General features: G+C 44.6%; 1 protein-coding gene across 4 annotated transcripts in view; it reads right to left on the minus strand.

Annotated features, from left to right (window-relative positions):
- Nucleotides 1–25,166, minus strand: part of CTXN3 (cortexin 3) — a 225,543-nt gene that overhangs the window by 190,739 nt on the left and 9,638 nt on the right. For 2 of the 4 annotated variants that reach the window (XM_089684761.1, XM_089684759.1), the window contains exon 2: nt 6,985–7,109. The exons of the other annotated variants lie outside the window; for them this stretch is intronic. In XM_089684761.1, the coding sequence (XP_089540887.1) occupies nt 6,985–7,016 (32 nt within the window). In that variant the 5' untranslated portion in view covers nt 7,017–7,109. The remainder of the gene's footprint in view (nt 1–6,984; nt 7,110–25,166) is intronic. 4 annotated transcript variants of the gene reach the window in all.

A 25,166-nucleotide genomic window follows, 5' to 3' on the forward strand; every position in this document is an offset into this window, starting at 1 on the left:
GACCTTCTAGATCATCAAACACTAAAGGTTGCTGTTCCACTTCTAAGGTTGCAGGCTCATTCCTAGGCCCTGTTGTTTCCCCTGCTAATACTGACAAGGAAAACTCAGAAGAATCCTTACACTCAGAGAATTCCCTAGGAGAACCTTCAGACTCAGAAGCACTGAATGGGAAATATGGGTAAATCCAGAGTTCCTACAATTTTGCACTATTGCCATTGAATACTCTCGATTGTCCCCATGCATGCAAATGACCACCATTTTTCTCATTTCCCTTTATTGCAGTGCAGGAAATAGGGACTGCCGTCTCTCTGCAAGAAAGTCATAATGCATTGGTTCATCAGCAGCAGTGGTAACAAATCAACCTTTTAGTCACTTTCTGCGGATTTGGCCTTCCAGGCCACTCTCGCCAGACATTAGAAGCAGTCCCCACAGTGCCTTTAGTTTCCCCCTTACATTCTCTCCATCCCCATGACTACCTGTTCCACAATTTCTGGTCCAAACAGCATTCATGGCTGCAACCATTTCCTGGTCAAATGAATAAGGTCATACATTTGGAATCAGGGTGGTTTTCTCAGACGATAACTCCAATTGTGTACACGCTGAGCACGGACAGCAAGGGTTACACCCAGCCGTGCCAATATTTCTATTTTTAAATGATCATAGTTCTTGGCCTCCACAGGCTTAAGGTTAAGGTAAGCCTTTAGGGACTCCACAGATAGTAGGGAGGCCACTATCTGTGGTCCAGCCAATTGTTGTTTAGGTCAACGTTCTTTTTCACTCCCAGTCTCAGTATGCTGCCTCTGCTGAAACTGTTTTATGATGGCCTCAATGTTTTGTTGGTGTTTCTGCTCCTGCTGTTCCAGCGATTCCCTTTGGTGGGCCTCCGCTTGTTCCAGGGCTTGCTGCTGGGCTGCAAGGCTCTGTTGCAAAGTTTGTTGCTGGACCGCATGGCTCTGTTGCAAACTTGCATTTGTCTGCTGTTGATTTGCATTTGCCAGAGCAAGCTGTCTCAGTATGTCCTCCATACTGGCCTTGCCTGTATCCTCCACCATATATGAGTAATTAGTTCAGTAGCAAGTTGTGCTTGACTCCCTGGATGAATAAAAGCACAGTGAAAAAGGCACAGCAAAACAGCAGGATCTTGGTGAAACACATTTGTGGTTTATTTACAAAGCCTGTGATCACAAAGTGCAGGTATCAAAACAGCAACATAAAACAAAAATAGAAAGTAAACCCTTGCCATGTTGGGCATCTAACTGAAAACATAGGAACCTAACTAGTCCTGAAACAGCCTACTGCTGCCCAGACACTTGGTTTTAACACAGAATATGTCAGAGACCATAGTCACAGACTCAATCTGCACAGATTGTCCTGCACAGAAATATGCTTCCAGGATGGTGAATCCTCCCTAAGTTGCCTGCGAGTTTTATAGAACTCAGAGTGATCAACCTGCCTTAGCTGAGCTCATTAACCCCTCAGTGAGCTAAACAGGCTCACCACAAAGCACAACATTTTCTATCTAGATCTAGTCTGATTGATACCACTGAGAGAAGCTTATTACTGGCAACCGTTTATCCAGAGGTGTTCTGTGAGTACAGACGGAGAGAGATACTAGAGACTGAGTGTTCTAAATCTCTCTTGTGTGCTAGAATGCCAGCCGGGTGTTTGCTAAGAAATTTGTCCTGAAGAGCATAGCTAATCCATTCCGCAGGAAGGGGGCTGTTTCTTGGACTGTTCACTGAGGAAGACTCAACCTCTATACTACTGCTTTGCAGAACCTGTCCACTTTGTGCTACACAGGGACAGTGGTGAAAGTTCCAAGAGTTCTAATTTTTGAGAAGCAAGTTAGTGCCCTCAAAGTTCACTACTGCAAGTTACTGGAGTATTCTATTTTCCCCAATCCCCATCCAAGTTCAACTTTTAATAAAACAACAAAAACCAACACCCTAGAGTGTTTCTTGAGCCAAGAAAGAGAGCTTGCATGTGTGCCTGGCTGCGGGGCGTTAGTGGGAAAAGACCTTAGGACTAACATACTGCAGGCCTCTACGGGGGTCCTGCTACACTAGATATTTATAATAAGTAAAGATTAAATCAAAACCAAAAGCAGAATAAAAATTAAATGAGATGGGGGGGGGGGGGGGAAGCGAAAAGCCAGGAGGAGTGAAAAAGAGAGGAGTGGGGGGCCTCCCTAAAAGTAGTGACATAAATGTCTGAGCATGATGAGGAGATCCAGATAGAGCTCTATAGTATATCAGTTAGCCCAAGAGTATTTGATTGTATTCAGCAAAATATTTAAAAATGAACACGCTGTCCATGTTTTATGAAATTTTGTCCTTGTTCCCTAGCTATGGCCACAGATTCCTCCATATTATAAAGGGAGTTTACTTTACATGCCCAGTCCCTGACTGTTGTATTATAAGGCTATTTCCAATGTTGAGGAATGAGGAACTTGGCTTCATTTAGCAGGTAATTTATCATTTTTTTGCTGTTTAATTCAAGATGCCTTCCCTCACCTTCTCCCTTATCACCCTCCACATTTATCTGTCTCCTATATTACACTTCTCCTACAGTATTTATTATTGTTTGCGTTTAAATTATCCAACCATCCAATCATTACACACCACCTTACTTTCAGGCACCAATGTGTCAATGAAAATGTAATTAATGCTCTAGAAATTCAGATCCTCCCCTCTTACATAAAGACTTTTAAGGACATTTTAATAATAACTGGTTAATTGTATTGCAATATATCTTTTTGAGTTTACAAAAAAAATAAAACGTGGGCATGTACTGTATTTCTGGAGCGTCCTTGTAAACAGTACGTTAGGAAACACATTTGGGTGTAAACACTAGTGGTGATTGCAAACATTCAGCCCATTCACAACAAAGTAAGCTCCCCTTCTGTCATTGTGAATTGACTGAATGTTTAAAAACACAGTAGGAAAGAAGATTGACATATCGAAGGTGACAGTTGGGGGTCTTAAAGTGTCACTGATCACCAAAATTGATGGAAAATTTTTTAAAAGAGGGGGGGGGTTAAAGTGCCAGTGACCACCAATAATTGTGTAATTATATTTTAAAGTTAAAGAAACAAATGTAAATGTAAAGGAACCAAATTTTTGGTCTTTTTTTCCTCTATACAGTAAACAAGACCTAAACAAATAATGGCTATTATATACCACCCAAGGAATGCTCTGTCTCAGAATAAATATGAAATCAACTTGCTTACAGTGTTGCAGTAATAATCAGTCAAACGATCACAGCACAGAACACTGAAAATAGCCTGGTAATGGGTATATGCAGGCTAGTACTCAGCTGGTTAAATATCTTCATTTTACAAAAATACATTTAATACAATGTGCATCCATGGCACATTGTACGCAGTCCAGCACTGCCTTTCTGCTTTCTGGCAGATTGTGTAACTCACCAGTTAATATATTGCTGCTATTGCTAGAAGACAGTGAGGTGTGTGCCATTCAGGCATATTTTTAGCACAGGAGCTGTAAAGTTAATAACTAAAAATAAATTCATACATTGTATTATTTTGTACTTAACATAAATGAAGAAAATACACTGCTCAAAAAAATTAAAGGAACACTTTTTAGCATCATAGTCAATTAAACTTCCGGGATATTGATCTGGCCAGTTAAGTAGCATAGCAGAGGGGGTCATTAATCAGTTTCAGCAGATTTGGTGTTAATGAAGTTAACAACAGGTGCAGTAGATGGGCAACAATGAGATGACCCCCAAAACAGGAATGGTTTTACAGGTGGAGGCCACTGACATTTTTTTTCCTACTCATCTTTTCTGATGGTTTTTCACTAGTTTTGCATTTGGCTAGGGTCAGTGTCACTACTGGTAGCATGAGGCGATACCTGGACCCTACAGAGGTTGCACAGGCAGTCCAACTTCTCCAGGATGGCACACCAATAGGTGTTATTGCCAGAAAGTTTGCTGTGTCTCCCAGCACAGTCTCAAGAGCATGGAGGAGATTCCGGGAGACAGGCAGTTACTCTAGGAGAGCTGGACAGGACCATAGAAGATCCTTAACCCATCAGCAGGACCAGTATCTGCCTCCAAGGAGGAACAGGATGAGCCCTGCCAGAGCCCTACTAAATGACCTCCAGCAGGCCACTGATATGAATGGCCCTGTGCTCACTGCCCAGAACATTATGCTGCCTGTAACATCATTCAGCATGACCTTTTTTGGAGGTGATTCAGTGATGGTCTGGGGAGGCATATCTATGGAGGGATGCAGAGACCTCTACAGGCTAGACAGTGGCACCCTGACTGCCATTAGGTATTGGGATGAAATCCTTGGACCCATTGTCAGACCCTAAGCTGGTGCAATGCAGGCAGTTCCTGGAGGATGAAGGAATTGATACCACTGAATGGCCCCCATGCTCGCCTGACCTAAATCCAATAGAACACCTCTGCGATACCATGTTTCAGTTCATCTGACGCCACCAGGTTACACCTCAGACTGTCCAGAAGCTCAGTGATGCCCTGGTCCAGATTTGGGAGGAAATACCCCAAGACACCATCCATCACCTCATTAGGAGCATGCCCCGACATTGTCAGGCATTCATACATGCACGTGGGGGTCATACAAACTACTGAGTTGTATTTTGAGTTGCTGCAATGAAATTTCAGCAAAATGGACTAACCTGCTGCATCATTTTTTCACTTTGATTTTTGGGTTGTCTTTGAATTCAGTTCTCTGTAGGTTGATCATTTTCATTCCCATCAAACAATGGGGCATTCTTACATTCCTAACACATTACCCAGTCCATATCATTATAGTACATTTTTCCCCATTGATATCCAACGTGTTTTCAAAGTGTTCCTTTAATTTTTCTGAGCAGTGTAGACCCAGCATGATATTTTTCCCCATTGAGATCTTTCAAGTTTTCAAGTGTTCCTTTAATTTTTTTGAGCGATGTATATTGATTACAACACTAGAAATTTTGTTACTAGTGTATATGTAAATCTAGATAAGACATCATCCAATGCTCACTCTTTACATATAAAATATAGTTAGCAAACTTTTCTTTTTTATTTGCAGCTATCAAATGTGAATTAAATAATGCCATGTCAAGTATCTCTTTGGACTTGTAGTAAAGTGACAAAAAAGTCGGAGACTGAGTATGATGGTGAAGTCACTGGTGCTTGTGACTTTCTACAGCTTTGTCCCACCTACAGCCCAGACCTGTACATGGCTGCTGAACGAAACATGAAGAGAGTAGTATAGAGGGACATGATCTAAGTCTTTTATTAGGTTTAGGGTACATACAATATTCCAGACAATACTGCTTAATGTCAGAAATATTAAAGTGGTAGTAAACAGGCTGGGACACTTGTACTTACAGATGACCTTACCTGTAGGCACAAGGAATATATCCTAAATGTGCACCGTTTAGGAGATATTCAATGTTTGTGCAGCCGGTGACATCACCGACGCATGTACTCTGAAAGGACGGTATACCACAGCTGTGACTCCCGCGCTCATGTGTGAAGAAATGTCATCGAGGCTTGGCCATTCAAAAGGGCTGGAGTCCCTGAACCTGGAAGGAAGACCAAGTGAAGATGGAAGCAATGTCATTGGTGGTACTAGGGTCATTGGTTCAAATCCCAACCACGGCACCTCCTGTCTGGAGTTTGCATGTTCTCCCTGTGCCTGCGTGGCTTTCGTCTGGATTCTTCCCACTCTTCAAAGACATCCTGGTAGATTAATTGGCTCCTGTCTAAATTGGCCCTAGTATGTGTGTATGTATGAATGTAAGTTAGGGACCTTAGATTGTTCACCCCTTGAGGGTTAGGGACTGATGTGAATATACTATATATATATATATATATATATATATATATATATATATATATATATATATAAAACGCTGTGTACATTGATGGTCCTATATAAGTGCCTGAAATAAATAAATAAAAAATAAATAAAATAATGTGCTAGTATACAATGCATAGTAACACATTACGCCTTGCAGCCGGAAGATTTTTTTTTTTTCCAAAAGACTTTACTACTACTTTAAAGGAACCACCTGCTCTCTGCACCTCAGGTCTCAAAATACATCCACACTACTAGGTTATGTCCAGCCCGTCCTATTCACTTATCCATCTGGTTCACCATCTGCCAAAGCCTAGCACTGAAGACAAAAAATAGTCTAGTTAAAGAAATCAAGGTAACAAGTTACACTACTTGATGACATAATCCTGTCACCACTTTCATGCCATTTTACTATGTAAAAGTACCAGCAGTAGGTGGTCTGTTTTCTCAGATATTAGAGTGAGCAGTCATACCCTAACTGCCTTATCAAGGATTGCCACCCTCACATCTTCACTCAACTTGACTTGGGTGTTTGTAAAATGTGCTCTGTTTGGGGTGTCTCGATTCCAATGAAAAGACTACTAACTCTTAAAATAAGGGTTGGGTTTATTAACAAATAGGGATATAAATACATGATAGTTACAAATAAGGAAATGCAGTAAAACAATGGAGAGGGAGATGGACAGAGAAAAGAAGGGGTTCTGTATTTCGACACACATAGAGTACATCCTCACTGAGTCTTTCACACACACACCAAGGCTTCTTGTCCATTCTTGACCCACCCTTGAATGGGTGTTGGTAATCACTGTCATTGAAGATATCGTGAACCAAAGGTCACAAAATGTCATTCCTGCCCCAAAGTTTCTTTTAAACAGATGATCACACAAGGTGGCAATTCAATCCATCACCCTTTAGGAACCATGCTTGCCAGGTGTGTGTGTGTGTGGGGGGGGGGGGGGCAATGAATAACCTCAGAAGTCTTACTGGGATAATGATAATGACTAGTCCTGCTTATTTCAGGCTGGCTATGGAAATTGTCATCTGCCTCAAATCAAAATCCATGTCCAATCTGCATTTATATAATTTTTTCCCAATATTACAGTGTTCAAACACAGGAAAGTCTTTCCTTTTGTGAAATTCCTTACCGCTCCATCCTGCTGTTGTAATCCAGCTCCATATTTGATCATCCTAGGGTTTCTCTGCTTCCTCCACATTTGCTTTTTTATGTATCTGTACAGTAAGCCATTGGGTACTCTCAACTTGCTCCTACCTGCATCAAAGTAATCATCCTGGAATTATGGTTCTTGTGACACATGACACACTTTGCACTGAATTAAATTTTTGTTCTTGTTGTCACTTGTGATTCCAGTGACAGTATATGTAGAAAATAGGCAGAGTTCTTAGAGCTGCAGACAGACCACAGAATAGGCATATACAATATATTCATACACAAATGCAAGGCAAATGCTAAATAATGTATCAAGATAAATTTGATCAGTGAGAATTGGAAAAGCAAGTTTAATTCAAATAAAAATAAATTAAGCCTAGACATCTTTAATCAATTTAATTCCAATATTTTAATTGCTTGATGCTCTTCTTAAAAGTTTGATTGGAACTTCCATTAATCTAATGTCTCCATTGTTCCCAAAGTACAAGTGAACATCTGTCACCTTTTAGGTGTTGCCAATAGAAAAAGCAGGAATGAATTATGCATGAACATCTATTTTCTCCTTCACAGTGAAAGGGGCTGTGTATGGTATGGTGACCATCACCCTTTGCACTGCCAAGGTGAGCCAACAGTGCACTGACATAATCTGTCAGCTGTTGGATGAGCTTGTAAAGAGCAATTTGGACCTTTGTTGGCTTTGTGTCCTCTCTATAGAGACACAAATAAAGAGGACTTATTTTAAATTAGACTCTACATATTACAGCTGTCCCATCTCTTTAGAACAACAATTGCAGGTTATCAGCCTTAAAGTGGAAGGCATTCCAAACCTAACTAAGCCTAAATTTGGGACTGCCTTACCAAATTTTCAAGTATACTTTTTGGTGGCGGTCCTGGGTTCAGTTTACTGGTGGCTTGTGAACTCTAAATCTAATACTGCGGCATGCTTGGAGGTGGCATTCCTGGGATCTCTGTCCGATTTACATAATTTTGTATATAGAGGGCTGAGAGCGTACGAGGGAGTTCCTGAACCAGCAAGCTTTACTTGGAAGGTGTGGGTGGCTGCCCACTGTCACTTTATGAATCTGAATCAGTGGTCTCCAGCCCAGCCACTCTGGGGCAGCCCCTCTCTTTCCCATTTCCGTACTATTCCAGACCCTTAAATCTGGGTGAGGAACAGTATTAAAACTTTGGCTGATATTATGCCCCAGAGGGCCCATTTGCCTTTTCCCCAACTCTCCTCTGACTGCCAGCTAGAATGTTTTTCAGATACATGCGACACGCTGCGAGAGCTCAAATTCCCCAGATGCCCATCGTCCGCTGACCACCCTCTCCACCCTGTATGGGGCTCTTTTGAACAATAGCTCCCCCAAATTGTATGTATGTGGGAGAAATGGAAGGAAGCTATCCCATCTTTACATAGGGAGGATTGGGAGGAAAGTCTGAAACGAGGCCTTAAACTAGTTATCTCTTCTGGGGATAAATTGATCCAGGTCAAATTTCTCCACAGGGTCTACTATACCCCTCTGAGACTTCATAAGATATACTGTGACCCTATGGGGTTTATTTACTAAAGCTGGAGAGTCCAAAATCAGACTCCCTTCTGCATAGAAACCAATCAGCTTCTAACCTCAGCTTGTTCAATGAAGCTTTGGCAATGAAACCTGGAAGCTGATTGGTTTCTATGCAGAAGTGAGTCTGATTTTGCACTCTCCAGCTTTAGTAAATAAACCCGTGTTCATATACACCCAGGTACCAATTTTCATATGTTTTGGTCATGCCCTGTAATTATGACTAGAGATGAGCGAATTATTCAAAAATTCGGTTCGGGTGATTCGCCGAATTCGCCGAATAAATTCGCTTCGAGCCGAATATATTCGCTGCGAATTTAACTTATAAAAAGGGTGTTTCTAGGCTTCAGAGAGCCTTTATATTAGTGCAGAACACTGTACCTTTAATTTAAATGCCCTTGGAGTCTGCTGGGGAAGAGAAATAATACTGTCAGTCAGTATGACATGCAGATGAGTGCCGTCGATCTTAGAATCACCGCACACTTCACTCATTTGGGCAGTCACGGGGCCAAAACCAGAGTGTGGAGCCACAGTGTGGCGGTGGAGGCAGCAGCAATGGGAGGCCATACAGCACCCTATGACAAAATGGAACCCACCAGCAGTGTGAGGAGACCTGAAAGTGGCACATGGCAGAGTGTGGCGATGGAGACAGCAGCAATGGGAGGCAGTACAGGGACTCATGACACACTCTGGACCTGGCAGCAGCATGAGGAGGCGGTACAGGGGCCCATGACAGATTACGGGCCTGGCAGCAGCATGAGGAGTCGGTACGGGGGCCCATGGCAGATTACGGGCCTGGCAGCAGCATGAGGAGGCGGTACAGGGGCCCATGGCAGAGTGGCGGAGCGTAAGCAGCTAAAATTGAAGGCCATACACAGGCCTAGGTTTAAAAGTCCCTCACAGTTAATTCCAATAACGAACTCTACTCCTCCGTGCAATCTACTTATGAGACCCTGGGCAGGTCTGGGTCCAATTTGTGGTAGAGACTGGTTTTGTTCAGCCATGCTTGAGCGAGTAATAAAAGGTCTGTGCTGCCCTTTGGTGTCTGGCTTAATGCGCACAACACTGAACGTCCCAGCGTTTGTCAACGATTTGCCGTTAAGTGATGCAAACCCGCTGAACCACGTTCATGAGCAGCCGGTACAGGGGGCCATGAATCAGTATGGACCTGGCAGCAGCGTGAGCAGATGACAGAGGCACATGGCGCAGGGTGGCGGTGTAGGCAGCATTATTCTGAAGCCATACACAGGTCTAGGTTAAAAAGCGGAAGCCGTCAGCAGCATGAGCAGACGACAGAGACACATGGCGCAGGGTGGCGGTGGATGCAGCATTATTCTGAAGCCATACACAGGCCTCGGTTAAAAAGCGGAAGCCGTCAGCAGCGTGAGCAGATGACAGAAGCACATGGCGCAGGGTGGCGGTGGAGGCAGCAGCAATGGAAGGCCATACAGCACCCTATCACAAAATGGAACCCACCAACAGTGTAAGGAGACCTGAAAGTGGCACATGGCAGAGTCTGGCGATGAAGTCAGCAGCAATGGGAGGCCGTACAGGGACCCATGACACACTCTGGACCTGGCAGCAGCAAGAGGAGGCGGTACAGGGGCCCATGGCAGAGTGGCGAAGCGTAAGCAGCTTAAATTGAAGGCCATACAGAGGCCTATGTTAAAAAGTCCCCCCAGCAGCAGTGTGGGGAGATGACTATCAAGAGTCCAGTGGCAGAGTGGCGGAGCAGAAGCAGCTTCAATTGAAGGCCATACACAGGCCTAGGTTAAAAAGTCCCCCCAGCAGCAGTGTGGGGAGACGACTATCAAGAGTCCAATGGCTGAGTGGCGATCCGGGAAGTCAGCGTTGTGATTGCAGATGCAATGCAGAAATTCTACGAAGTAATGCCGTGGGTGCGAAGAAGATCATATACCGTCGTACTTCCATCCATAAGACGGAACAACCTGCGAACCGGGAGCTTTATTGCCCTGACCCGCTGAGCAGCTTCTGGGATACCCAAGAGGCCCATGGCAGAGTGGCGGAGCGTAAGCAGCTTCAATTAAAGGCCATACAGAGGCCTATGTTAAAAAGTCCCCCCAGCAGCAGCGTGGGGAGACGACTATCAAGAGTCCAATGGCAGAGTGGCGGAGCGGAAGCAGCTTCAATTGAAGGCCATACACAGGCCTAGGTTAAAAAGTCCCCCCAGCAGCAGTGTGGGGAGACGACTATCAAGAGTCCAATGGCTGAGTGGCGATCCGGGAAGTCAGCGTTGTGATTGCAGATGCAATGCAGAGATTCTATGAGGTGATGCCGTGGGTGCGAAGAAGATCATATACCGTCGTACTTCCATCCATAAGACGGAACAACCTGCGAACCGGGAGCTTTATTGCCCTGACCCGCTGAGCAGCTTCTGGGATACCCAAGAGGCCCATGGCAGAGTGGCGGAGCTTAAGCAGCTTCAATTAAAGGCCATACAGAGGCCTATGTTAAAAAGTCCCCCCAGCAGCAGCGTGGGGAGACGACTATCAAGAGTCCAATGGCAGAGTGGCGGAGCGGAAGCAGCTTCAATTGAAGGCCATACACAGGCCTAGGTTAAAAAGTGCCCCCAGCAGCAGTGTGGGGAGACGACTATCAAGGCCTCCCTCTCAGCAGGTGTGAAAAAGGCCACCATTTTTGAACGGTAGCGAGGGTCCAACAAGGTGGACAGCCAAAAGTCATCCCTCTGTCTGATGGTTATTATTCGGCTGTCGCTACGCAAGCAACCAAGCATGCTATGGGCCATTTGTGCCAAGGAATGCGAGGGACTCCCTGCCTCCATCTCCACAGCATACTGCCACGGTGCGTCTGGGTCCTCTGTCTCCTCCTCCTCCTCTACCAGATGCTCCTGCTCCTCCACTCCTGTCCGCTGAGTGGAAAAACCACCCATTTCACTCAATAATTCCTGAGCACCAATGTCCTCCTCTACCTCCTCCTCTTCTTCCTGTCCTGCCCCCACAGGGGTCATGTGGCGTTGAGATCTGTGCGCCACGTCTACTGCACCCTGACCAGCCATTGTTAACAGCATTTGTTCCAGGACGTGCAACAGAGGAATGACGTCGTTCATCCCATAGTCCTGCCGACTCACGAATAGCGTGGCCTCCTCAAAGGGCCTGAGCAAGCGGCAGGTGTCACGCATGAGCTGCCAATGGCTGACATCTATGTTACACAGGGGAGTACCTTTATCCGCTTGTAACATCAGGAAATCGGTGATGGCCTTTCGCTGTTCGTAAAGGCGGTCTAACATATGTAGGGTTGAATTCCACCTTGTTGCAACGTCGCAGATCAGGCGATGCTGTGGAATTCCGTTCTGCCACTGCAGCTCAAGGAGGGTGTGCTTTGCGGTGTAGGAATGGCTGAAATGCATGCAAAGTTTACGTGACATTTTAAGGATGTCTTGCAGTGGGATGGTGGATTTTAGGAACCGCTTGACAACCAGATTGAACACGTGAGCCATGCATGGCGCATGGCACAACCTTCCTTGACGCAGAGCAGACACCATGTTCTTTCCGTTGTCAGTCAACATGGTTCCGATTTTCAGTTTGCGCAGAGACAGCCATCTGTCGATTTCTCTGTTCATTACACTGAGAAGTTCCTCCCCTGTGTGACTACGTTCGCCAAGGCATACCAGGTGCAGCACAGCGTGACACCGTTGCGCCCTGCACATGTGATATGCCGGTCGGGTAATGGGACTTGGCACGGGGGTGGCGGCTGAGGACACGGCGGAAGAAGAGGTGGTAGAGGCGGACATCTTTGCTGGACCAAGGACGTGCAAACGTGGAGGCAAAAGCGGCGTGACCTGTCCAAGTTGCTGGTGCGGCTGTGCCGGCACCACGTTCACCCAGTGGGCCGTAAATGACATGTACTGTCCCTGACCGTAGTTACAGCTCCACACGTCGGCGCTGCCGTGCACTTTGGCAGAGACCGACATGCTCAAAGACTGGCCCACCATCTCTTCTACATGTGAATGCAGGGCTGGCACTGCCTTTTTGGCGAAGAAATGCCGGCTTGGCACTCTCCACCGCGGCTCGGCACAAGCCATCATTTCTCGGAAAGGTGCTGAGTCCACCACTTGGAAAGGGAGGGACTGCAGCACCAGCAACTTGGACAGGAGGACGTTCAGCTTCTGCACTGTCGGGTGCGTGCTCGCAAACTGTTGTCTCTTGGAAACGGATTCCAAGAAAGACTGCTGACGGAATCCGTGAAGAGGAGTAGCAGAAGAAGGAGCATCTGAACGAGCGGAAGATGCCAACGAGCGACAACTCCCCTCAGCAGAGGTGTTGGAGCCTTGACTGGCTGATAGAGGGCGATTGACGTCTGGTGACGGAGCAAGTAACAGAGCGGGTGATGGAGCGGGGGCTGGGGCAGGCAGAACCGCCGTATCTTTATCACGGTTTTCCCAGGCCACCGAATGGCGACGCTGCATATGCTGACACAATGCTGTAGTCCCAACATTGGCCCCCTGGCCACGCTTGACTTTCTGGCCACATAGTCGACATACGGCTACGTTTACTTCCTCGGGCGGCTTGACGAAAAATTGCCACACCGCCGAGTAGGAAACTTTGCCCCCGCTACTCCTCACTGGCTGACTGCTACTTCCTCCGTGCACACCGGCACCACTACTGGCCGTGGTGGTAGGCTGCAGTGGAGCTGGTGCTCTACTCCGTGGCCGTTTGGCTCCACTGACACTGCTGCGACCCTGCTGCCTCCTGGGCAACCCACCGACTGTTTTGCTCGCTGGCAAGCTGGCACCCTCTTCTCCTGATGATGCGGAAGCAATAGCCTGATGACGACGAGGCTGCCAAGTGCGATCAGCCTCATCATCATCAATTAGGGTCTCCGCGTCACTACTAGCCCCCTCGGCTGCGTGTGGGTCAGGAGACAGACCTGTCTCTAGACCGGCTACCGAGCCACTCTCCTCGCCAGTACTTCTTTGCCTGGCTGCTGAAGAAGCGGATGTCTCCCCCCGTTCCTGACCGCCCTCTGTTAGCTCTTCCTCACTGTACAGTGGGGCTGAGCCCACAGCATGCGATACTTCGCTTGGTGAGGGAACACCAAAGGACAGGGGCAGGTCGAGGACACGTGATTTCAGTGGGCTTGCTCCCGGGCCATGCCAACTAACGGTTGTGTCTGACGCACCCACCGACCGTTGGCTGTAGGTGTCAGAGGTGACCTGGGAAGAGGAAGACGACCGATTCAACCAATCGATGACGGCAGGGTTGTCGGTGGAGACACGACCGCTGGATGACACCGGGAGCACTGGCCTCTGGCTGCGACTAGTGCTGCCTCGACCCCTTCCTCTGCTGCCACGTCTGCTCGCTCCTGAAACATTGCCTCCTCTGCCACTCCTCTGCGTGTTGTCTGACATACTCTTTAATTCAATAAGCACCCCAAAAATAAAACCGGATTTAACTCTTTGAACGTACAATAGTAGTTGTGAAGCAGAAAGTCAGTTTATTTAGCACAATCGGTCAATTGCAGCTTGCCGTTGGCTGTAAACTGTACGTTTATGTCACTGGAATGCACTAATCACCCAAAAAATATTACCGCCACCCGGCGTGTATATGGATTTAACTCTTTGAACGTACAATAGTGGTTGTGAAGCAGAAAGTCAGTTTATTGTACACAATCGGTCAATTGCAGCTTGCTGTTGGCTGGAAACTGTACGTATATGTCACTGGAATGCACTAATCACCCAAAAAATATTACCTCCAGCCGGCGTGTAAATGGATTTAACTCTTTGAACGTACAATAGTGGTTGTGAAGCAGAAAGTCAGTTTATTGTACACAATAGGTCAATTGCAGCTTGCCGTTGGCTGGAAACTGTACGTTTATGTCACTGGAATGCACTATGCACCCAAAAAATATTACCGCCACCCGGCGTGTAAATGGATCTAACTCTTTGAACGTACAATAGTGGTTGTGAAGCAGAAAGTCAGTTTATTTAGCACAATCGGTCAATTGCAGCTTGCCGTTGGCTGTAAACTGTACGTTTATGTCACTGGAATGCACTAATCACCAAAAAAAAAAGGGTGTATGTCACTTTAAATTTTCGATTCTTTGATAGCTGTGGCCCTAAGTAACGATTCTGTGTCCCTGAGTAACGATTCTGTGTCCCTGAGTAACGATTCTGTGTCCCTGAGTAATGATTCTGTGTCCCTGAGTAACGATTCTGTGGCCCTAAAGTCTCTGTGGCCCTAACTCTGTCCCTTAATACACACAGGTCTGTCTCTCTTGAATGACCGGAGGCTAATGGAGAATTCTAAGATGGCCGCGATTTATAGCTCCACCATTACACAGTGCTGGCTGGCTGCTGATTGGCTAATGCGATCACATGTCATGAGTGCATTATGGGTCAGCGCGCCTTGTCTGCGCGCCTTCCCAGAGATCCCCGCCCCATCTTCTCTGTCCATTTTCTCCGTCGCCACACATGTCGCCGCCATTTTTGGGAAAATTCGATTCGTGCATCCGAAGTTTGCTAATCTTCGGATTCGTCGCAAATAGAATTTTTCCAAATCTTCGGAACGAATTCCACTTCGTCATGTTCGATTCGCTCATCTCTAATTATGACCTATTGGTCTGATAGTTTTACCAAGATTAATCTTCGGTTGCAATTGTCTCTACCATCCTCTCCGGAGTTGGCCCCACTGGGTATTCATGAGGATGACTAGCGTTCACATCATACCAAACTTCTGATCTCATACTTGTTGTTCTATGCTAAAAAGGAGATATTGTTAAAATGGTCATCATCAGCTCCCCATGAACTGTCTGGGAGGCCCTAGTGGATGTGGCCTTGCCGATGTATAGACTTACCTACTGTATATAAATCATGGTTTAACCTTTGCGTGTTGTCTGACATACTCTTTAATTCAATAAGCACCCCAAAAATAAAACCGGATTTAACTCTTTGAACGTACAATAGTAGTTGTGAAGCAGAAAGTCAGTTTATTTAGCACAATCGGTCAATTGCAGCTTGCCGTTGGCTGTAAACTGTACGTTTATGTCACTGGAATGCACTAATCACCCAAAAAATATTACCGCCACCCGGCGTGTATATGGATTTAACTCTTTGAACGTACAATAGTGGTTGTGAAGCAGAAAGTCAGTTTATTGTACACAATCGGTCAATTGCAGCTTGCCATTGGCTGTAAACTGTACGTTTATGTCACTGGAATGCACTAATCGCCCAAAAAATATTACCGCCACCCTGCGTGTATATGGATTTAACTCTTTGAACGTACAATAGTGGTTGTGAAGCAGAAAGTCAGTTTATTGTACACAATCGGTCAATTGCAGCTTGCCGTTGGCTGTAAACTGTACGTTTATGTCACTGGAATGCACTAATCACCCAAAAAATATTACCGCCACCCGGCGTGTATATGGATTTAACTCTTTGAACGTACAATAGTGGTTGTGAAGCAGAAAGTCAGTTTATTGTACACAATCGGTCAATTGCAGCTTGCCGTTGGCTGTAAACTGTACGTTTATGTCACTGGAATGCACTAATCACCCAAAAAATATTACCGCCAGCCAGCGTGTAAATGGATTTAACTCTTTGAACGTACAATAGTGGTTGTGAAGCAGAAAGTCAGTTTATTGTACACAATCGGTCAATTGCAGCTTGCCGTTGGCTGGAAACTGTACGTTTGTGTCACTGGAATGCACTAATCACCCAAAAAATATTACCGCCAGCCGGCGTGTAAATGGATTTAACTCTTTGAACGTACAATAGTGGTTGTGAAGCAGAAAGTCAGTTTATTTAGCACAATCGGTCAATTGCAGCTTGCCGTTGGCTGGAAACTGTACGTTTATGTCACTGGAATGCACTAATCACCCAAAAAATATTACCGCCAGCCGGCGTGTAAATGGATTTAACTCTTTGAATGTACAATAGTGGTTGTGAAGCAGAAAGTCAGTTTATTGTACACAATCGGTCAATTGCAGCTTGCCGTTGGCTGGAAACTGTACGTTTGTGTCACTGGAATGCACTAATCACCCAAAAAATATTACCGCCAGCCGGCGTGTAAATGGATTTAACTCTTTGAACGTACAATAGTGGTTGTGAAGCAGAAAGTCAGTTTATTTTGCACAATCGGCAAACTGCAGCACCAACTGTGCACGACAGCCACCAAAAAAAAAAAGGGTGTATGTCACTTTAAATTTTCGATTCTTTGATAGCTGTGGCCCTAAGTAACGATTCTGTGTCCCTGAGTAACGATTCTGTGTCCCTGAGTAACGATTCTGTGTCCCTGAGTAATGATTCTGTGTCCCTGAGTAACGATTCTGTGGCCCTAAAGTCTCTGTGGCCCTAACTCTGTCCCTTAATACACACAGGTCTGTCTCTCTTGAATGACCGGAGGCTAATGGAGAATTCTAAGATGGCCGCGATTTATAGCTCCACCATTACACAGTGCTGGCTGGCTGCTGATTGGCTAATGCGATCACATGTCATGAATGCATTATGGGTCAGCGCGCCTTGTCTGTGCGCCTTCCCAGAGATCCCCGCCCCATCTTCTCTGTCCATTTTCTCCGTCGCCACACATGTCGCCGCCATTTTTGGGAAAATTCGATTCGTGCATCCGAAGTTTGCTAATCTTCGGATTCGTCGCAAATAGAATTTTTCCAAATCTTCGGAACGAATTCCACTTCGTCATGTTCGATTCGCTCATCTCTAATTATGACCTATTGGTCTGATAGTTTTACCAAGATTAATCTTCGGTTGCAATTGTCTCTACCATCCTCTCCGGAGTTGGCCCCACTGGGTATTCATGAGGATGACTAGCGTTCACATCATACCAAACTTCTGATCTCATACTTGTTGTTCTATGCTAAAAAGGAGATATTGTTAAAATGGTCATCATCAGCTCCCCATGAACTGTCTGGGAGGCCCTAGTGGATGTGGCCTTGCCGATGTATAGACTTACCTACTGTATATAAATCATGGTTTAACCTTTGCGTGTTGTCTGACATACTCTTTAATTCAATAAGCACCCCAAAAATAAAACCGGATTTAACTCTTTGAACGTACAATAGTAGTTGTGAAGCAGAAAGTCAGTTTATTTAGCACAATCGGTCAATTGCAGCTTGCCGTTGGCTGTAAACTGTACGTTTATGTCACTGGAATGCACTAATCACCCAAAAAATATTACCGCCACCCGGCGTGTATATGGATTTAACTCTTTGAACGTACAATAGTGGTTGTGAAGCAGAAAGTCAGTTTATTGTACACAATCGGTCAATTGCAGCTTGCCGTTGGCTGTAAACTGTACGTTTATGTCACTGGAATGCACTAATCGCCCAAAAAATATTACCGCCACCCTGCGTGTATATGGATTTAACTCTTTGAACGTACAATAGTGGTTGTGAAGCAGAAAGTCAGTTTATTGTACACAATCGGTCAATTGCAGCTTGCCGTTGGCTGTAAACTGTACGTTTATGTCACTGGAATGCACTAATCACCCAAAAAATATTACCGCCACCCGGCGTGTATATGGATTTAACTCTTTGAACGTACAATAGTGGTTGTGAAGCAGAAAGTCAGTTTATTGTACACAATCGGTCAATTGCAGCTTGCCGTTGGCTGTAAACTGTACGTTTATGTCACTGGAATGCACTAATCACCCAAAAAATATTACCGCCAGCCAGCGTGTAAATGGATTTAACTCTTTGAACGTACAATAGTGGTTGTGAAGCAGAAAGTCAGTTTATTGTACACAATCGGTCAATTGCAGCTTGCCGTTGGCTGGAAACTGTACGTTTGTGTCACTGGAATGCACTAATCACCCAAAAAATATTACCGCCAGCCGGCGTGTAAATGGATTTAACTCTTTGAACGTACAATAGTGGTTGTGAAGCAGAAAGTCAGTTTATTTAGCACAATCGGTCAATTGCAGCTTGCCGTTGGCTGGAAACTGTACGTTTATGTCACTGGAATGCACTAATCACCCAAAAAATATTACCGCCAGCCGGCGTGTAAATGGATTTAACTCTTTGAATGTACAATAGTGGTTGTGAAGCAGAAAGTCAGTTTATTGTACACAATCGGTCAATTGCAGCTTGCCGTTGGCTGGAAACTGTACGTTTGTGTCACTGGAATGCACTAATCACCCAAAAAATATTACCGCCAGCCGGCGTGTAAATGGATTTAACTCTTTGAACGTACAATAGTGGTTGTGAAGCAGAAAGTCAGTTTATTTTGCACAATCGGCAAACTGCAGCACCAACTGTGCACGACAGCCACCAAAAAAAAAAAGGGTGTATGTCACTTTAAATTTTCGATTCTTTGATAGCTGTGGCCCTAAGTAACGATTCTGTGTCCCTGAGTAACGATTCTGTGTCCCTGAGTAACGATTCTGTGTCCCTGAGTAATGATTCTGTGTCCCTGAGTAACGATTCTGTGGCCCTAAAGTCTCTGTGGCCCTAACTCTGTCCCTTAATACACACAGGTCTGTCTCTCTTGAATGACCGGAGGCTAATGGAGAATTCTAAGATGGCCGCGATTTATAGCTCCACCATTACACAGTGCTGGCTGGCTGCTGATTGGCTAATGCGATCACATGTCATGAATGCATTATGGGTCAGCGCGCCTTGTCTGTGCGCCTTCCCAGAGATCCCCGCCCCATCTTCTCTGTCCATTTTCTCCGTCGCCACACATGTCGCCGCCATTTTTGGGAAAATTCGATTCGTGCATCCGAAGTTTGCTAATCTTCGGATTCGTCGCGAATAGAATTTTTCCAAATCTTCGGAACGAATTCCACTTCGTCATGTTCGATTCGCTCATCTCTAATTATGACCTATTGGTCTGATAGTTTTACCAAGATTAATCTTCGGTTGCAATTGTCTCTACCATCCTCTCCGGAGTTGGCCCCACTGGGTATTCATGAGGATGACTAGCGTTCACATCATACCAAACTTCTGATCTCATACTTGTTGTTCTATGCTAAAAAGGAGATATTGTTAAAATGGTCATCATCAGCTCCCCATGAACTGTCTGGGAGGCCCTAGTGGATGTGGCCTTGCCGATGTATAGACTTACCTACTGTATATAAATCATGGTTTAACCTTTGGAAGTATGATAAGGTTTGGGCTCCATGGACATATGACCAGTGATCCCCCCCCCCCTCCCCATTCTTGGGTCATCTTTCCTCACCCCCACCTCTTTTTTCCCTTCCCTCATACCTCCTTATCTCTGTCCTTTTCCCTTTCCTCCCTTACCTTTTCCTTTCTTTTCCCAGGAATATGGCGGTGCCCTCTACCCTCCTGCTCTTTAACTTGATATTTTGCCCTGGCCTACGTGGCACAGTTCCACAGTCCGTAGAAGGTCTGTGATATTTTTTTATCTTGATTGTGCTTGTGATATGCTGTCTAAGGCCTATGTTTATTATTTGTCAGTTCATTCATTGTATTGTATAGATAGACTGTCCTGCTTGTTGCCACTCATTCAGTGATTATTTATGGCATTGTACCATGTTGTCTTGTCTATTTATGTTGTACCGTGAGTTCAACTTCAATAAAGCACTCTTTTTTGTTAAAGCCTAGATTTACTCCCACCCCATTCTAAGCCAATTCTATCTACCCTGTAAAAGGAAAGATGCCTATGCATATCTATTCTAAGGCAGGTCCGATCACATGATCAGGTCCTAGCGCCAGCTTCAGTGTAGCGGAGGGTGAGCGGACAACTGATGTCCCTTAGTAAGTCTATGGGTGAAGTCATTGCCCTGGCTCTCCAACTGTTGTTGGTGATCTCTACTTTACACTGAAGCCAGCATTGGAGAGATCATGTTACCAGACCGACTTCAGAATAGGTAAATATTGGCATCTTTCCTTTACAGGGTTTATAGAAAAGCCTTAGAATGGGGGTGGGAGTAGATTTAAGCTTTGAGGGCTTTTTTCCCCCTATTTATACTTACCTAGGTGCATGCATCATCGGCCCAATGCTGCATCTGGCCCCCACCGGCTCTTAGTGCTCATGTACACTGCAGCTGATAAACTGACGTTCAGGAGCTATTCAGCATTTTTTTTCAGCAGCCCCTGAACTCATCCTAATGTTTTCCTATGTGTCCATGTACACTTCGTCATTTACAGTCGTTTACAGGCAGATGAGTTTACAGTCATTTTTTGAATGCAGAAAACTTGCGTTCAGCAGTAGATTTTATCAGCGTTGCAAATGCCAAATGCTTGTAAACGCGACTAACCACATTTATAAGCGTTTCGTTTGACAATTTTTTTTAACTCTTCCATTTCCAGATGCTGTCCAGGGCCTTTTTCATCATGAAAAATGCATGCAAAGCGTTTTCCTGGTACCCAAATGGACCCGGTACACCATACTTTTAGGTTTTGCATGAAAGAAAATATGTTAGACACTGCTGCAATAATTTATCCACAGAACTGAGCTGGAACACATCCAAACACCACAAAAAAAAAAAAACAGCTAATCTGAACAAATACTACTATCTCTGCTTCTACTCTCTCTATTTCTCTCAAAATGTCTGAAATAGTCAATTTTTTCTGTTTTTCAGTGCATTCTGGGCATTTTGGAAGGTCTCCTGAGGTTACCTTTAAAAAAACGCTTCTAAACGCAAACACTCATATGCAAACGCAGCTAAACATACGTTTTTAACCTACGTTTTCCAGCAGTCAGTTTCCATCGTTCAGAAGTGTCCAGTGTATATGGGGCGTTACGGTGAGAACATGATCACTGAGTTCTCACAGCTGCTCTGAGCAGAGAGTGGGACTGTCAGTCACCGCTGTCTGCTCAGCCCACCCCGGCACTCACTGGAGCACAGGGCTATGGAGGGGAAGGGAGCAGCTGGTTTCACTGACAGGCTGAGCCAGGTGCTGCTTTAGATTCTGGGTTCGATCCTGACTTTGATGTCAGGATCTTTCCCCAGCCTGGACGGCTGAGTAACGTCAGCCGACTTCAGTCTGCAGTCAGCTGAAAACAGGTCACAGGAGTGCAGAACGAACTGCACTCCTGTGATCCACAGGATAAGTAAAGCTTTTTTGGCTGTACTTCTTTGAGCACTGCAATGGATTGCTAAAGCATTAATAGGGCCTTAAAGAAGACATTGCATGATAAACTGTTTAATATAAGGCAGGCCATAGACAGAGCAGGGGTTGCAGGAAAGAAAATAGCTCAATCCCCCCATCAACACAGTCAGTGTTGATGGGGAAATCCCTCCTGTGGAGTCGCTAGCATTAATCATATCAAAAAATCTGACAGGTTGGTTGTACCCAAGTTGATCTATCGATCAACTTGGGTACATTAGGCCTGCCCATACATGGTTCGAACGTTAACCAACCCATGCTGAACAAACCATCTATGGCTGGCTTAACAGTAGTCCAGGTTCTATATGGATGCATTTGCATTACAACCAAAGCAAGTCAAATGCAGACTTTTTCTACACTTCAGCAGTGCTGCACTAAAATATGTAAGGCAGCCGGAGGGGAGGGGAGTGTTAGATGAACTAGCAGATTTAGACACTAACAAACTGAAGCCAAGCTCCAGCAAATACTTTTTTAAGCAGTTACAGCAAGCAGTTTTTGCCTTTTGGTAGAAAAGTTTTACATAAATAAAAGCTGACCATTGTAAGCACCCCTCTCAGTGGTAAATGGTTTATCCCAAACCTCTAACTGCTACATCTGCAGGACAGCTTGTTGTGTTGAAAAATAACAGACTTTTTGGCCAGATCACCAAGTGAAAACAAAAGAAAGGCCTAAAAAAGAAAAATAGTACAGCCACCACAAGTAAGAATTAGTAAGCTAACTGGAGTTTGCATGTTCTCCCTGTGCCTGCATGGATTTCCTCTGGGTGCTCCGGTTTCCTCCCACACTCCAAATACATGCTGGTAAGTTAATCAGATCCTGTCTAAATTGGCCCTAGTATATATACTGTATGTATGAATGTGAGTTAGGTACCTTGAGGGCAGGGACTGATGTGAATGTACAATATATATGTGTAAAGCGCTGCGTAAATTGACAGCACTATATAAGTACCTGTAATAAATAAACATAATAAATGACTTCTTCATACTGCTTTAACATTTTAATAAACCCAGGACCCTGCCTTCACTATATCTGGTCTCCCACAGTACACAGGACATGGAAATGCAATTATTTTAGTAAATATAAACTGCTAAATACCTTTTCTCATCAGCAGTATATAGCAGTCTTGTGACTTCTATGAGTGTACAGCTGAGCAATGCTTAATCTTGTAAGAGGAATTTTCATTCTGCTCTGGGAGGATGCAGAACCCCTGACCTCTGTCTGGACAGTGCTGATTGGCCCTGAGCTGATCACATGCACTCTCCCAAGAAAACATTTTTTTTTCCAGCAATACATACCAAACTGAGCATGTGCAGAGTGTCTCCACACAATATGTCTTATCAGGAGATAAGAGGGGGGCACTGGAAGAAGGGGAGGATCAGAGGAGTCAGGATAAAACATCTTTTACACAATTCGGTGGATTAACCCCTTAGGTTCCACAGAAATTGCACTAAGAGCTCCCTCTAGTGGTGGCAGATCTACAAATCTATATTTAACTCAAACTTGAAAAATCTGTTATAACCATACAAAATCAGCTCCCAATTGTCTGTGATTTAGAACAATGCCCCCATGTCCATCTTTCCTCCTTATTTGTCACTCATTTTTGTCTGATCTATAAAGTTGCATATAAAATGCACTGTTTATCTTGCAAAACTGTTTCATGGTGCTAAGCCTTTCATCCATCATCCATTTTCTAAATTGCTGCACTTGTATACGACAAAAGCTAGTATAAAGGAGTAATAGTAGCAAAAAACGCATTTGTGGGTTTAACCAATGCTTTTTTTTTTTTTATAATTTCTTTTAAAGGGGCATGGCAAGGGTCCAATGCCTACATATTTTGCTATTAGGTATCCCTTGTTCCCATCTCAAAATGTTGGGAGGTATGAAACCATGTAGTCACTGAAAATGCTCTATAATTTTCCTTTAAATGGATATGCATTTTCTATAAAATGCATGCATTCTTGAATGGAATCCATCCATTCAAGTCAGATATGGACTGTCTGTGCCTTGAAGCTGTGGAAATTACAGGTTGTTTTCCCTTTTTGTTATATTTCTGGTACAATAATGTTTATTTTTGCAGCAAAGATAAAACGTACAAAGCATGCATTAAGCATTAAGCAATAAGTAAGCATGAGCGAAATGGTGTGCAACAATTGTTTTACTTTGTTTGCTAATGGGCGACTGCACAACAAAATCGTTGGTCTACACATGTTCCCTGGGCCTGAGGGTCCAGGGATATACCAAAAAATAAAAAAGTAAAGGATGAGAAGGGGAATTGTAGTGAACCGGATGTCAGTCCTGGTAAGGGGGATGGATAAGGAAGAGGGGGAGAAGGAGAAAGATTGAGGGAGGGGAGGAGAAAGGAGAGGGTTCCTGCAGGCTTGGGCAGTGGTATCAGCAATTTAAGGCCTCCAAGGTTGGTCAGGTGCAGAGTGGGCAGGGCATATGACCACCAGGGGGGCCCTTTTGTTATATTTCAATCTGTTTATTAATGTTTTTAGGAAAAGAACTTACACAGTTCCAGCCAGAATACACAGTCTCCATAATATCCATGGCATATCCAGAAGAAAGTAACCAAAAAACAACGACCATCAAAACATACACAATAATCATATATGCAGTAACGAAATGAGTGTGATGTATCACAGACAGAATTGTGGTAACAGCATTACCCCAGGAAATCCAATGTCAGAAACTTAATGGCCCAGAGCCATAGAAGTTTCTTGTCATCTCAGAAGGAGTAGGGTAATCTCATGGAAAATTACGGTATGATGTTCATAAGAACTGTGTGTAGTAAAATAACGCAATTGTTTGCAATAATTAACAGGCCCTGATCCCAGAACCTTGGCAAACAGATGACACCAGAAGTCTCCAAAAATGTAGCCGAGCTCTTGAGCATCTGTGGTGAAAGATTAAGTCCCAGAAAGACTTCAACCAATATAAATCTGTCCTCCAGAAATACTATTCCTGCCTCCTCACTGTCAAGCAGACTTATATCATCACTCTCATTAACACCTCATCCAGTCCCCGTCAACTCTTCTCTACCTTCAACTCTGTTCTTCATCCTCCACTGCCTCCACCACCAACTCACTCACTGCCCAGGAGATCGCCAATCACTTCAAAAAGAAGATTGATACAATTCATGAGGAGATCTCTGATGTGTGGATACCTCACCCACATAAAGTATAATTAAAGTCAAAACTTTTTTTTTAGTTTTGAATAGAGTGGAAATGGATTAGAACACCTGTCAGTTTTTATTGCTCTGTGTGGCCCTGTTAGGGAGATTAACCCTCTCTATTTGTCCTGTTTACCATTATCATTGAAAGTGAAAGTAAAAAAATTCCAAATTTTGGGTTGTCCCAAGAAAAGTAATAGGTGGGAAAAAGTTTAATGGGAACAGTAGTTCTGGTGACCTGGGGGTCCCCAAGGAATTCCTTTAATTTACAGGAATTTCCCTTCACTTCCTGTTTGACTATGGGACAGGAAGTGAAGGGAAATCTCCGCAATGGGACACAGATGGCGAAAA

The sequence above is a fragment of the Staurois parvus genome, unplaced genomic scaffold, assembly GCF_062004578.1.
Source record: "Staurois parvus isolate SC_StPar_1 unplaced genomic scaffold, SC_StPar_1.0 ptg000355l, whole genome shotgun sequence".
Taxonomy (NCBI): domain Eukaryota; kingdom Metazoa; phylum Chordata; class Amphibia; order Anura; family Ranidae; genus Staurois; species Staurois parvus.